The sequence below is a fragment of the Littorina saxatilis genome, linkage group LG15 (genome assembly GCF_037325665.1).
Source record: "Littorina saxatilis isolate snail1 linkage group LG15, US_GU_Lsax_2.0, whole genome shotgun sequence".
Classification (NCBI taxonomy): domain Eukaryota; kingdom Metazoa; phylum Mollusca; class Gastropoda; order Littorinimorpha; family Littorinidae; genus Littorina; species Littorina saxatilis.
Window position 1 is genome coordinate 48,274,536 of NC_090259.1, and position 16,486 is coordinate 48,291,021.

The 16,486-nt window shown below is 39.8% G+C and overlaps 1 protein-coding gene across 2 annotated transcripts in view; it reads left to right on the top strand.

Moving 5' to 3' along the window:
- LOC138949514 (uncharacterized) overlaps positions 1 to 16,486 on the top strand; it is a 725,664-nt gene that overhangs the window by 98,743 nt on the left and 610,435 nt on the right. For both annotated transcript variants that reach the window (XM_070321340.1, XM_070321341.1), the window contains exon 2: positions 2,853 to 4,973. In XM_070321340.1, the coding sequence (XP_070177441.1) occupies positions 2,853 to 4,973 (2,121 nt within the window). The remainder of the gene's footprint in view (positions 1 to 2,852; positions 4,974 to 16,486) is intronic.

The window sequence follows — 16,486 nt, forward strand, 5'->3', positions numbered from 1 at the left end:
TTTTAAATCAAGGAAACAATTAAAGTTAAGGAAAGATCAACAGAAATGTCGAGAACATGTAAAATATTGTACTTACAATCCGTTTCAGCATGCTCTTCGAATAATAATCTCCCAGTCAGCCTCGTGCTTACGACTTCGACAGGATGTTGCCTCTCACTGAGCCAGTACATTTGGAGTGAATTCAAAGGCCAGAGATGCAGTACAAGCACATTAGTTAGATCCAATTCATTTACATTGCTACCTTGCCCAAATTATGGCTATTTCTGTTGGTAACATCACACATGTGGCAAGCAGTGCTTGTTGCCGACTCTGCTGGGACAGGCAGCAGACGATTTTATTTAGGAACCAAATTCTGATTGGTTAAAACATATAACCGGAACTCAAAGTACCACTTGTTCTTTGGAAGTATCAAATCAAGAACAGATAATCAGGTAAATCTGAAATGGGTTCAACACTTTTAAAAAATCGTAGTAAATCAGAAAACACAGTAAACGTTGGAAAAATCGTCCAGTATCGCTTCTACAGGTCTATACTTGGACAAAACATAAAGCAATTCAGTAAAGCTGACACTTCAAAATGTCTGTTTAGTTACACTTTAAGGTTAGAATGGTGAGGTGGGGTCTGAGGCTGGTAAGGGATTTGGGGGTAGGACCGACGAGAGGGCACGGATTCGGGTGCGTATCGCTAGCGCTACGTGTCATTTGTGCTACGTGTCATTTGTCCTACGTGTCATTTGTCCTACGTGTCATTTGTGCTACGTGCCGCTATCGCTACGTTGATTAGTGCTTCCGACGTTAGACAATCAACGTAATCTCGTGTGGAAGAAAACGTCTGTCACACGACCAAGTCGGAATAGCAGGTAATATTAAATGTTTTTGGAATCAGAAAATGATGAAGAATAAGATGAACGTAATTTTTGATCGTTTTATAGAAAAACAATTTTGATTACAATGTTCAGATTTTTAATGACCAAAGTCATTAATTAATTTTTAAGCCTCCAAGCTGAAATGCAATACCAAAGTCCGGCCTTTGTCGAAGATTGTTTTGCCAAAATGTCAATCAATTTGATTGAAAAATGAGGGTGTGACATGCCGCCTCAACTTTTACAAAAAGCCGGGTATGACGTCATCAAAGACATTAATAAAAATAAAATAAAAAAAACCTCTGGGGATATCATACCCAGAAACTCTCATGTCAAATTTCATAAAGATCGGTCCAGTAGTTTAGTCTGAATCGCTCTACACACACACACACACAAACACGCACATACACACACACACACACACACACACATACACACACACACACACACACACTCACACACACACACATACACCACGACCCTCGTCTCGATTCCCCCTCTATGTTAAAACATTTAGTCAAAACTTGACTAAATGTAAAAAGTGAGAAGCGTGTGCATACCATGCAGACAAGAGTGAAAAGTAGGTTTTGGACCAGAAATGTTTTCAAATCACTAAGGTTTTTTGTAAAACGCTTTTAACACAATTTTTTGTATCACATTCTTTTATTCAGTGGACGCAGGAACATGTTATGTAAATAAAAAAAAAAGAATAAGTTTTACTGTGTTTTTTTTTTTACTAAGAAACCTGACTGCCTTTTTTTCTGATTCTACATTAACTTCCTCAAAGTTTAAGTCCAAAATGCTTTCTCATAGTGACCTTCTCCATTTAAAATCTTGAAGGAACTTAAGTACAATTTTATTTAGTACTTATACTTTTTTTTTTTAATTTCTTATAATTTTGTTTATTTATTACAAAAGCTATAGATATATGGATTATGAAGATTATGACGCTGATTTTGTGTGAAATTATGTGTTTATATACATTTTAACCGTGAATCCCCGTGTTTTTACCCTGTATCCTATTTTTTTCTTGTACTTAATTTTTACTGTGACAGTTTCTTTTGTTTATGCAAAATTATGCTAAGCCTAAGATTGTCATATTTGTAGCATACTGTGAAAAAAGTCTTTACTAGCACACAGAAATGACAAAGTATTTCATTGGCATATTTGTAGCACACAAGAAAATAGCTAAGTCCATGATTGGCACATTCGTAGCACATAATAAAATAACTAAGTCTATGATTGGCACATTTCTAGCACATGCAAAGAGCACAAAGTTGTTGGTTAGCACATTTCTGGCATAGAATAAAATGACAAAGTCCATGATTGGCACATTTCTAGCATAGGATTGAAACCTGTAGCACATTTTGTGGTATACCACAAATGTACCAATGGTTGTTCGTGGCACATTTGTTGTATACTTTTGGTACAGTTAGTACATTTGTAGCATAGGATTAGCACAACATTGGTATACCAATAATGTGCTAAAAACCGTAGGGCTTATACAAGGTCGTGTTTGCCCAAGCAGACGAACTTTCTGCATTTCGCCAGTTTCTTTGAATGGTCACCGCCACCGCACAGTTCGTGCCACACGCAGTCATTTGTTGCATTTTAGAGTCAGATGTACACTATAACGTGCTATTGCAGATACAGCGAGTCGCATTGAAACCACAAACTGACGACTTAATTTATGAGGTATGTGACTAAGGGAATCTGGGTCACACGGGTCCACGATCTTTCATGGGTTGAGTAAACCGCAAGAACTGGTGTGTGGTCTACACATGCGGTTTGTGGTTTCAATAGCCATTCAAACGAAATGTGTCATTTCACGATGTTAAATGCTAGTGCAAGTGTGTTCCATATGGTAAGAATTGCTTATTTTGTGAAAGATTCCATCGTTCTGTAAACCTCATTTGAGGCGGATTGAGGCTTTAAGTCATTTGAGACATTAGTTTTGCTGTTATACGACATAATTACTTTCTACTTTCAGCAAGAGGCAGCACCAATAATTCACGAGCCTCCCCTTGGCACAGCTCACACAGTGCGACGCACGATGAAGAGTCGCAAAAGACGTCGTCCCATCCCAACGACCAGAAGACCACTGTTCCTCTCTCTCAGCACGACCAGAGCGAAGGAGTCACTGTCGCTCGTCAGAAGGTCAAGGACACAGAACACGCGGGTCCCGTGTTGTCTCCTGTGAAGGATATCCAGAGGGAAGAACAGGCATTGGACCTTCGTTTGAAAAACGATGACAACGAAACGCCCCCGATCCGGAGCTATCCTACCAACGGTCGCACAAAGCCGAAGAAAACCATGGCGGCTGTGAACGAAGCTGATGGTCGCAGCAAGTCAAAGAAAGCCATGGCGTTTTGGAATGAAGCAGACAGTCGCAGCAAGCCAAAGAAAACCATGGCGTTTTGGAATGAAGCAGACGGTCGCAGCAAGCCAAAGAAACCAATGGCGTTTTGGGACCAAACAGAAGGCCGTTTGAAAGGGAAAACCCAGGATGAAAGCGGCACCGTGTCCCGACGTCCACTGAAAGGCTCCATCAAAGAAGCACCAGGACACAGTTCCATCAAAGAAGACCCAGGAAACGGCTTCAACAAAGAAGCACTAGAAAAGGTCTTCATCAAAGAAACACCAGGAATAGGCTCCATCAAAGAAACATCAAGAAAAGGCTTCATAAAAGAAGCGGCGGAAAAAGGCTCCAATAAAGAAGCACTAGAAAAAGGCTCCATCAAAGAAGCACTAGAAAAAGGCTCTATCAAAGAATCACGAGAAAAAGGCTCCATCAAAGAGGCACCAGGAAAAGGCTCCATCAAAGAGGAACCAGGAAAAGGCTCCATCAAAGAAGCACTGGGAAAAGGCTCCATCAAAGAAACGTCAAGAAAAGGCTCCATCAAAGAAACACCAGGAAAAGGCTCCATCAAAGAGGCACCAGGAAAAGGCTCCACCAAAGAAGCACCAACAAAAGGCTCCATCAAAGAAGCACCAGGAAAAGGCTTTATCAAAGAAGCACCAGGAACAGGCTCCATCAAAGAAGTACCAGGAAAAGGCTCCATCACAAAATCACCAGGGACAGGCTCCATCAAAGAAGCACCAGGAAAAGGCTCCATCAAAGAAACACCAGGAATAGGCTCCATCAAAGAAACATCAAGAAAAGGCTTCATAAAAGAAGCGGCGGAAAAAGGCTCCAATAAAGAAGCACTAGAAAAAGGCTCCATCAAAGAAGCACTAGAAAAAGGCTCTATCAAAGAATCACGAGAAAAAGGCTCCATCAAAGAGGCACCAGGAAAAGGCTCCATCAAAGAGGAACCAGGAAAAGGCTCCATCAAAGAAGCACTGGGAAAAGGCTCCATCAAAGAAACGTCAAGAAAAGGCTCCATCAAAGAAACACCAGGAAAAGGCTCCATCAAAGAGGCACCAGGAAAAGGCTCCACCAAAGAAGCACCAACAAAAGGCTCCATCAAAGAAGCACCAGGAAAAGGCTTCATCAAAGAAGCACCAGGAATAGGCTCCATCAAAGAAGCACCAGGAATAGGCTCCATCAAAGAAGCACCAGGAACAGGCTCCATGAAAGAAGCACCAGGAAAAGGCTCCATCAAAGAAGCACCAGGAAAAGGCTCCATCAAAGAAGCACCAGGAATAGGCTCCATCAAAGAAGCACCAGGAACAGGCTCCATGAAAGAAAAACAAGAGGACCACATCCGCAAAGACCACACAGAAAAGCAGGCTGTCTTGACCGATCTCAAAACGAACATTGGTGACACTCACACCGCGCCCAAACTCCCCCAGAAAAGGCAGAATGAAGGGGGCATAGTACAGCACGCCAGGAAAGGGCAGAATGAACACGAGGCGGTGTCCACTTCCCCAACGAGAGACGGGTTTGAAAACGACCCGGTGTCTCAACACACACATACAGATGAGAACTTACCAGGCTACACGCCCGATCCGTGGAGACATGATGTCACAGGGAAGGGAACAACCTCTTCTCCCTTCCAGCAAGACCAGGAAGAGATGGATGCAGCCGCCCTGTCTCTCAAGAAAAATCTCGGCAAGACAGACGGCTATGGGAAAGAGCACAGTCTCCACAGAGTTGAAAGAGAAAATAGTAAGTGACAGCATGTTTGACCTCGAATGCCAGGTTCGTTTAAGGGGATACTAGAGTATTTAAATCCCCTGTGCCATTCATTACATTGTTTTGCACAGGTTCTAAGCAATATGTACAAATCTGTAGAAAGAGAAAAAAGGTGGTTACCTTATTAACTTCTTTTGTTTTTTTCATTTATATCTGGGGGGTGGTGAAATATGATTTTGCGGAAAACATATGTGATTTAAAAAAAGATCCTAACTGACATTTTTAGCTTTAGAAATGATAAATAAATAGAACGTACACTGAGCACAAAAAGTTAAGGATATTTTTTCAGTATCAGTCTTTCTTCTGCTCAAAAATGTGTTTCTGTAATCTGAGTAATATGTGGGTATGACGTCACAAGTCCGTGACCACGCCTACCCTCAAAAATGGCGTTTTTTGACGGCATGATTCACTTTCAACCGTCGAAACAGTGACTAAAACTGAATGATATTTTACATTGTTTACATCCGAAAGTTTATTAGGTGTCTTACCTAACAGTTCATACACATTTCGTTCAAATCTGTCGCGCAGTCAGGCTGATCTAGCGTGTAAAGAGAGCGACCACAATCTTGAAAAACAGCAAACATTCTAGGGTTTTTGTGGTGTTTTTGCTGGGTAGCTGCAGTTGATATGCAATACATCTAAAACAACAAATAGCAGCCTCTCCAAATTTCACAGAACGATGACAAAGACCTTCATCTAGATCCGTGCTAGTACTTGGAGTACAAACAGAACCCGAGAATGGACGTTGTAACGGTTTTCCGTTAAACATTTGCAAACGTTCGTAACGTTCTAGAAACAAATGTGACATGCACACAACTTTGTACACTTTGCCAAAAATGGTGTCATTACATGTGTGCCAAGTTTCAGAAACATTCTTTCATGGGCTCAACAGATATAGCCTCATGACTTTGCAGAAATAAAAAGTAAAATCTCACTCCATTGCGCTGTTCTATTTTTAGACGACTCATATCAAGGTGGCTGAGTGATCAGGACACACACTTTCCACTATCAAGGTTAATTGCACAAATTTCAGCGATTGAAACCTTTTTCCTTTATATAAAATCTGCTGTTAGGTGTGTTGTTTTTGGCTCACGAAGTGTAGCCTATGCGATGCTAACTTTTGTCTGTCTGTGCGTGCGTGCGTGCGTATGTATGTATGTATGTATGTATGTCTGTGGTAGAAACTTTAACATTTGAAGACGTCATATTACATTGACGTCACATTATGACGTACGAGGGTTAGACGTCACGCGATGGAATTACTGAAAGTCTCGGTGATTGTTATTTTGAGCGGGCCGAGACTATTTGGCAGTCGTGTCCATGTAAGTAGGCTACATGCAGACAGACAGATCTAGATCTAGTGTCTCGCTTTCTTGCACAGTTTCACCTATGCTCTTTCTGTGTGTGTGTGTGTGTGTGTGTGTGTGTGTGTGTGTGTGTGTGTGTGTGTGTGTGTGTGCGTGCGTGTGTGTGTGTAAGTGTGTGTGTACTGTGTGTGTGTGTGTGACGGAGTGATTGAGTTTGTGTTACTGTTTGTCGATTTCTTACGTGAGCCTTGAAGGCTTCGCCTCTTGTTTAAATTTGTCTTTGGCACGGTGTTCTGGTGTGCAAGCGCGTGAGTTTATGACTACGTGTGTGTTTGTATACATGTGCGCATAATAACAAAAATAATCCTTTCTTTCTTTATTTGGTGTTTTACGTCGTTTTCAACCACGAAGGTTATATCGCGACGGGAAACATAATCCGAAGACCTCCAAATAATTATACTTTTTGAGTTGGTGTGACTGTTCCCGTGGCTTGATGTTCACGGTTTACGAATTAAGGGACAACCAAAAAGGCGTTCTCTCTGTGTCATAACGGACAGATGACGGTTCTCTGCAAAGTAGGCCGTTATGACCTCGAGACAATGCTCTTACAGAGAGGGCCCCAAAGGGTTTAAAATCGTGATCGTGATTGGCGTTTTTTGACCTTTCTGTGACCGTGATTGCCGAAATTTCCATTTCTGTGATCGTGATGGGACTTTGCCCGTGATCCGTGATGACAAAAAAATCAAGTCTCGTGATCGTGATCGTCATTTGTTTTCGTGATCGTGATGGGAATTATTGCAAAGCATTTTTATTTTCAACGTACATTTTTCACAGCTGTATCACTCTATGATCCTCTATTCGTTTGTTTGTTTGTTTGTTTGCTTAACGCCCAGCCAACCACGAAGGGCCATATCAGGGCGGTGCTGCTTTGACATAGAACGTGCGCCACACACAAGACAGAAGTCGCAGCACAGGCTTCATGTCTCACCCAGTCACATTATTCTGACACCGGACCAACCAGTCCTAGCACTAACCCCATAATGCCAGACGCCAGGCGGAGCAGCCACTAGATTGCCAATTTTAAAGTCTTAGGTATGACCCGGCCGGGGTTCGAACCCACGACCTCCCGATCACGGGGCGGACGCCTTACCACTAGGCCAACCGTGCCGGTATCCTCTATTCGTCAAGGAGCCAATCCCGATTGAAGGGAAGCAACAATACATTCAGAAATATGATTGTGACAGCGATTGCTTCCCTTTAAGAGAACCAATCACACACAAAAAGAGATCCAATCAGAAGGCAAATTGCAAAAGTCTGCCAAACTTCATCCAATGGAAGGGCTTCGTGCAAAAGTTTTGAGTGCATTCAGTCAAATTCGAATTCGAAGATCAAAAATGGCGTGCAGCGGTACTGTCATCGAACTTCTGTTATATTTTGTGGATTCAAGCCAGACCACAGGCGGAAGGTATCATTCACTGGACCACTACTGTCATAGAAAGACTATGTCATGAAGTGGATTGTAGTGTGAATAAAGGATCTTTTCTGAAAACGTGTTCTGCCCTATCGTTTTACACTGACTTCAAACTTCACACCAACACAATCCAAACACAGAATTTTGGGAGGATGCAGACTTATTATTTCCTCACCAAAATATAACACAATTCTTCACTTCAAATACATCAATACGAATTAACTTCTTGAACACACAGTTCACACAACATATAGCATTCACTCAATGCATGTAAATACATGTTATAAAGATACTTTCTCAAAGATAGATTAACGCACAAGATAAGTTGCTGACAGACACTCACGAGTTCGTATCACGGCTCACTGCATGTCGTCATTTACACATCCTTGTGTCGTTGAATCCCGTAGATAATGAATTCCCAGAAACGTTCCTTATAGGTGCCAACACACACCTTTCACGTTTCTCCCCGCGATACATTTCCGCCATTAGCAAAATAAACCGTCGCCTCTACGACCGGTAACGATGGAGACTCCTCCGTCTAGCCATCTCTGCACCGATGTGGTCGCTTCCCCCACCATCGCTCCGCATTCTCCCGTGAAAGGTCCGTCCCTTGTCCACGCCATGGAAAACCCCTCATGGAAACTCCTAAAGAATTAACCCAAGTCTTGATACACATTCTCTTTAACCATCTTCTCTTCCTAAACTAAAGTCATGTAACATCTCTCTCGTTCATTCTACATTCACATTCCGTCCACAGACAAAATCCAACTATACTTCATCCATGAATCACTTAATCCACCACTGACACTACAACACATAGTATCACTGTCTTAAACATAACATAAATGCGTAACAGCAATTATGTTCAAGAATTTACCAACGAAAACCATAACACAATCACAACAAGAATTCTCTCAAAACTTCACACTAGAATTTAGTGCACTTTGTATACACTGACCTTTACATTCCAGCTATGTATTCCAACTTCAATAATATACAACATAGTAAATCATTTACCTTAAGAGACCCGTCTCTTGAAAGAGTACTTGTTCCCAGAACAAGACCGACACGCGCTGACAACCTTCCCGGTTGAAAATCTTAAACGCTGTGACGTTATTAACCCCAGACCAGCTACAGTTCTTATAAACACAACTCATGTCAAACTATGGTTTTCTCGTGCAACGCACAAAACCCGTGATAACGCCTCCCCGGTCACCTACGCATCGCGAACCGCTATACTGTAGTTGGTCAGAAATCATGCATCCCGCACCGAATATGCATACCAGTGCTCATTGGTCTAAAACATATGTAAATATTGCAGCAAAGGGAAGCTGGAGTTTCAGTTTAGGTTTTTGGCAAAACAACGGAATAACAGTAACCGTGAACGGAAGCGATGCAGACGATTTCAGTCGACCAATCAAAATAATCATCGAATATCCGGTTATTATATAACCAATGATCGCATCGGACTACTATCTCCTCGGACATACGACGATCATCATTCGCACGGGATCTAAGTGGTATGCCGTTGACAGACACGTTTTGTCGCACAAAATACGGTTTAAAAACATGCAGCGGACAGGCAGCAAAAGGTACAGATAGTTAGAAAATTCATTTATCACGGCATTTGTAAAGTTACAAAGATTCTTGACATTGGCAATTATGTTTTGCATATTTTTTTATCAATACCAAATTTGGCAAGATGGTGTATGATGACAAGGCCCCAAAAAACATACATAGCATCTTGACCTTGCTTCAAGGTCAAGGTCGCAGGGGCCATAAATGTTGTCTAAAAAACAGCTATTTTTCACATTTTTCCCATTTTCTCTGAAGTTTTTGAGATTGAATACCTCACCTATATATGATATATAGGGCAAAGTAAGCCCCATCTTTTGATACCAGTTTGGTTTACCTTGCTTCAAGGTCAAGGTCACAGGAGCTCTTCAAAGTTGGATTGTATACATATTTTGAAGTGACCTTGACCCTGAACTATGGAAGATAACTGTTTCAAACTTAAAAATTATGTGGGGCACATGTTATGCTTTCATCATGAGACACATTTGGTCACATATGATCAAGGTCAAGGTCACTTTGACCCTTATGAAATGTGACCAAAATAAGGTAGTGAACCACTAAAAGTGACCATATCTCATGGTAGAAAGAGCCAATAAGCACCATTGTACTTCCTATGTCTTGAATTAACAGCTTTGTGTTGCATGACCTTGGATGACCTTGACCTTGGGTCAAGGTCACATGTATTTTGGTAGGAATAATGTGTAAAGCAGTTCTTAGTGTATGATGTCATTGCTAGGTTTAGTTATTTGACCTTGACTCTGAAGGTCAAGGTGATGTCAAGGTCAAGCATGTGAGTCGTATGGGCTTTGCCCTTCTTGTTTTTTTTACAGTTCATATACATCAAACACAGGTTATTCCTGTATGTGAAAACATGGTTTCTTCGCACTTGAAGTGCGACCGCCGCCGTGTTGTTTTTCCACTAACCCCGGAATAAGAGACTTATCAGCTCCAAAACGAGGGGACAGTTTGACCCGGCTTTTAGCGCGAGAATAGAGCAAACCTCGACTCATGCATTGGGATATTTTTACAGTGGGCTAAATTAGCTCGAGGATAGGGTTTATCCCGGGCTAAAGTCTCTCTCCTCGCTACTTACATTCCGGTCCATTGACAGTATTTTTCACCTCTTTTCAAACGATCATAACTTTTGAGCCCGTGAAAGAATGTTTCAGAAACTTGACAAACATGTAATGGCACCATTATTTGCAAAGTATACAAAGCTAAGTGCATGTCACATTTGTTTCTTGGACGTTAAAAACGTTTACAAATTTTTAACGGAACACCGTTGCAACGTCCATTCTCGGGTTCGGTTTGCTCTAAGTACTGGAACATATACTGATGAGGGTCTTTGTCATCGTTCTGTGAAATTTGGAGAGGCTGCTATTTGTAGTTTTAGATTTAGTGCATATCAACTGCGGCTACCCAGCAAAAACACCATCAAACCACTGGATTTTTTGTCGTTTTTATATTTAGTCAAGTTTTGACTAAATATTTTAACATCGAGGGGGAATCGAAACGAGGGTCGTGGTGTATGTGCGTGCGTGCGTGTGTGTGTGTGTGTGTGTGTGCGTGTGTGTGTGTGTGTAGAGCGATTCAGACTAAACTACTGGACCGATCTTTATGAAATTTGACATGAGAGTTCCTGGGTATGAAATCCCCGAACGTTTTTTTCATTTTTTTGATAAATGTCTTTGATGACGTCATATCCGGCTTTTCGTGAAAGTTGAGGCGGCACTGTCACGCCCTCATTTTTCAACCAAATTGGTTGAAATTTTGGTCAAGTAATTTTCGACGAAGTCCGGGGTTCGGTATTGCATTTCAGCTTGGTGGCTTAAAAATTAATTAATGACTTTGGTCATTAAAAATCGGAAAATTGTAAAAAAAAATAAAAATGTATAAAACGATCCAAATTTACGTTTATCTTATTCTCCATCATTTGCTGATTCCAAAAACATATAAATATGTTATATTCGGATTAAAAACAAGCTCTGAAAATTAAATATATAAAAATTATTATCAAAATTTTTTTTTCGAAATCAATTTAAAAACACTTTCATCTTATTCCTTGTCGGTTCCTGATTCCAAAAATATATAGATATGATATGTTTGGATTAAAAACACGCTCAGAAAGTTAAAACGAAGAGAGGTACAGAAAAGCGTGCTATCCTTCTCAGCGCAACGAATACCCCGCTCTTCTTGTCAATTCCACGGGCACTGCCTTTGCCACGGGCGGTGGAGTGACGATGCTTCGAGTATACGGTCTTGCTGCGTTGCGTTGCGTTCAGTTTCATTCTGTGAGTTCGACAGCTACTTGACTAAATATTGTATTTTCGCCTTACGCGACTTGTTATATTTAGTCAAGTTTTGACTAAATATTTTAACATCGAGGGGGAATCGAAACGAGGGTCGTGGTGTATGTGCGTGTGTGTGTGCGTGCGTGCGTGTGTGTGTGTGTGTGTGTGTGTAGAGCGATTCAGACTAAACTACTGGACCGAAGTTTATGAAATTTGACATGAGAGTTCCTGGGTATGAAATCCCCGAACGTTTTTTTCATTTTTTTGATAAATGTCTTTGATGACGTCATATCCGGCTTTTCGTGAAAGTTGATACGGCACTGTCACGCCCTCATTTTTCAACCAAATTGGTTGAAATTTTGGTCAAGTAATCTTCGACGAAGCCCGGGGTTCGGTATTGCATTTCAGCTTGGTGGCTTAAAAATTAATTAATGACTTTGGTCATTAAAAATCTGAAAATTGTAAAAAAAATAAAGATGTATAAAACGATCCAAATTTACGTTTATCTTATTCTCCATCATTTGCTGATTCCAAAAACATATAAATATGTTATATTCGGATTAAAAACAAGCTCTGAAAATTAAATATATACAAATTATTATCAAAATTAAATTGTCCAAATCAATTTAAAAACACTTTCATCTTATTCCTTGTCGGTTCCTGATTCCAAAAACATATAGATATGATATGTTTGGATTAAAAACACGCTCATAAAGTTAAAACAAAGAGAGGTACAGAAAAGCGTGCTATCCTTCTTAGCGCAACTACTACCCCGCTCTTCTTGTCAATTTCACTGCCTTTGCCATGAGCGGTGGACTGACGATGCTTCGAGTTTTCGGTCTTGCTGAAAAATGGCAGCTACTTGACTAAATATTGTATTTTCGCCTTACGCGACTTGTTATATTTAGTCAAGTTTTGACTAAATATTTTAACATCGAGGGGGAATCGAAACGAGGGTCGTGGTGTATGTGCGTGTGTCTGTGTGTGTGTGTGTCTGTGTGTGTGTGTGTGTAGAGCGATTCAGACTAAACTACTGGACCGATCTTTATGAAATTTGACATGAGAGTTCCTGGGTATGAAATCCCCGAACGTTTTTTTCATTTTTTTGATAAATGTCTTTGATGACGTCATATCCGGCTTTTCGTGAAAGTTGAGGCGGCACTGTCACGCCCTCATTTTTCAACCAAATTGGTTGAAATTTTAGTCAAGTACTCTTCGACGAAGCCCGGGGTTCAGTATTGCATTTCAGCTTCGTGGCTTAAAAATTAATTAATGACTTTGGTCATTAAAAATCTGAAAATTGTAAAAAAAAATAAAAAATTATAAAACGATCCAAATTTACGTTTATCTTATTCTCCATCATTTGCTGATTCCAAAAACATATAAATATGTTATATTCGGATTAAAAACAAGCTCTGAAAATTAAATATATAAAAATTATTATCAAAATTTTTTTTTCGAAATCACTTTAAAAACACTTTCATCTTATTCCTTGTCGGTTCCTGATTCCAAAAATATATAGATATGATATGTTTGGATTAAAAACACGCTCAGAAAGTTAAAACGAAGAGAGGTACAGAAAAGCGTGCTATGCAGCATAGCGTAACCACTACCCCGCTCTTCTTGTCAATTTCACTGCCTATGCCGTGAGCGGTGGACCACGAGTATACGGTCTTGCTGCGTTGCATTGCGTTCAGTTTAATTGTGTGAGTTCGACAGCTACTTGACTAAATATTGTATTTTCGCCTTACGCGACTTGTTTTTATATTTAGTCAAGTTTCGACTAAATATTTTAACGTAGAGGGGGGAATCGAAACGAGGGTATGGTGTATGTGCGTGTGTGTGTGTGTGTGTGTGTGTAGAGCGATTCAGACTAAACTACTGGACCGATCTATATGAAATTTGACATGAGAGTTCCTGGGTATGAAATCCCCGAACGTTTTTTTCATTTTTTTGAGTCACTTGAGAAAAAGTGACTCTATGTAATCGGTCAGTGTTAGTCTGTCCGGCCGGCCGGCCGTCCGGCCGGCCGTCCGTAGACACCACCTTAACGTTGGACTTTTCTCGGAAACTATCAAAGCGATCGGGCTCATATTTTGTTTAGTCGTGACCTCCAATGACCTCTACACTTTAACGATGGTTTCGTTGACCTTTGACCTTTTTCAAGGTCACAGGTCAGCGTCAAAGGAAAAATTAGACATTTTATATCTTTGACAAAGTTCATCGGATGTGATTGAAACTTTGTAGGATTATTCTTTACATCAAAGTATTTACATCTGTAGCCTTTTACGAACGTTATCAGAAAAACAAGGGAGATAACTAGCCTTTTCTGTTCAACACACAACTTAACGTTGGGCTTTTCTCGGAAACTATAAAAGTGACCGGGCTCAAATTTTATGTGAACGTGACTCATTGTGTTGTGAATAGCAATTTCTTCCTGTCCATCTGATGCCTCATATAATATTCAGAACTGCGAAAGTGACTCGATCGAGCGTTTGCTCTTCTTGTTGATAAATGTCTTTGATGACGTCATATCCGGCTTTTCGTGAAAGTTGAGGCGGCACTGTCACGCCCTCATTTTTCAACCAAATTGGTTGAAATTTTGGTCAAGTAATCTTCGACGAAGCCCGGGGTTCGGTATTGCATTTCAGCTTGGTGGCTTAAAAATTAATTAATGACTTTGGTCATTAAAAATCTGAAAATTGTAAAAAAAAATAAAAATTTATGAAACGATCCAAATTTACGTTTATCTTATTCTCCATCATTTGCTGATTCCAAAAACATACAAATATGTTATATTCGGATTAAAAACAAGCTCTGAAAATTAAATATATAAAAATTATTATCAATTTTTTTTTTTCGAAATCAATTTAAAAACACTTTCATCTTATTCCTTGTCGGTTCCTGATTCCAAAAATATATAGATATGATATGTGTGGATTAAAAACACGCTCAGAAAGTTAAAACGAAGAGAGGTACAGAAAAGCGTGCTATCCTTCTCAGCGCAACGAATACCCCGCTCTTCTTGTCAATTCCACGGGCACTGCCTTTGCCACGGGCGGTGGAGTGACGATGCTACGAGTATACGGTCTTGCTGCGTTGCGTTGCGTTCAGTTTCATTCTGTGAGTTCGACAGCTACTTGACTAAATATTGTATTTTCGCCTTACGCGACTTGTTTTTATATTTAGTCAAGTTTTGACTAAATATTTTAACATCGAGGGGGAATCGAAACGAGGGTCGTGGTGTATGTGCGTGTGTGTGTGTGTGTGTGTGTCTGTGTGTGTGTGTGTGTGTAGAGCGATTCAGACTAAACTACTGGACCGATCTTTATGACATTTGACATGAGAGTTTCTGGGTATGAAATCCCCGAACGTTTTTTTTTCATTTTTTGATAAATGTCTTTGATGACGTCATATCCGGCTTTTCGTGAAAGTTGAGGCGGCACTGTCACGCCCTCATTTTTCAACCAAATTGGTTGAAATTTTGGTCAAGTAATCTTCGACGAAGCCCGGACTTCGGTATTGCATTTCAGCTTGGTGGCTTAAAAATTAATTAATGACTTTGGTCATTAAAAATCTGAAAATTGTAAAAAAAAATAAAAATTTATAAAACGATCCAAATTTACGTTTATCTTATTTTCCATAATTTGCTGATTCCAAAAACATATAAATATGTTATATTCGGATTAAAAACAAGCTCTGAAAATTAAATATATAAAAATTATTATCAAAATTAAATTGTCCAAATCAATTTAAAAACACTTTCCTCTTATTCCTTGTCGGTTCCTGATTCAAAAAACATATGAGCCTGTGCCAAAACGTGCTTGCCAAAATGGGACATTTGGGGTTGAAAACCAAACTGGAAATAAAACTGTCTTATCTTTATACACTAATTGACTTTGTATAGTGTAACTATTTCCATAACCAAAAAGATAACTTGGGCTTTACTTTTTGCGAAAAAACAAAAAAACGCATCAACATAGCTGTGTGTCAACTATAACGCGAGACACAGCATTTTCATAAGTATCTTTATAAGTTCTTAACTGATTTGCTTCAAATCTACTCAGCAAGTAAGATTTACATCCCAAAAGAGATTCATTGAGGAACTTCTAAAATGGACCTTGTATTTTGAAAAATAAGTCACCCATCACTGTGTCCTGAGTTACAGTTGACACACTTCAGTCACAAGAAATCCTGTAAAAAAATTAAAAACAGAGAAGATGTTTCAAAGACTAGAATATTTTATTAAAACCATCATTTGCAACTCAAGCAAACCTCAAAATCAAAAGAAAAAGAAATCAAAGTAGAAAAACTAGTCCATGATGTGTCAACTGTAACGGGGTCAAGGAAGACATGAAAATGGCACTGTGTCTCATGTTCCGGTTGACACACAAAGTCAGGAACACACACTGTAATGTGACAAGAGAATAAGAAATGCCAAAATGCCAGGTGTTACATGCAGGAAGTGCAAAATAAGGATAAGATGTCTTCAAATGTACAAATTCATTGGAAAATGGATGGCAAGAATCTCAAAAACACAACAGAAAACTAACCAAAACATTCCCAAATAGTGACCAGTATATTTACACCATCAGCTTATACAGAAAGTTCCTGCAGTTAATGTTCGTGAACATTACATTCCAGTCTGAACGAGTCAAAAGTCATTAAACAAAATAATTTGCACTCAAAACTGGTTAAATAAAAATGAAAAATTAAAACGCAAGTTCATGGAGAAAACAAGGTAAAATTACAAACGCCCAAGGGAAATGTCAATCTCATGAATATCCTCCACATCCACACATTAAGTGTCACTTGCACTCTCAAATAGTCATGCACATAATC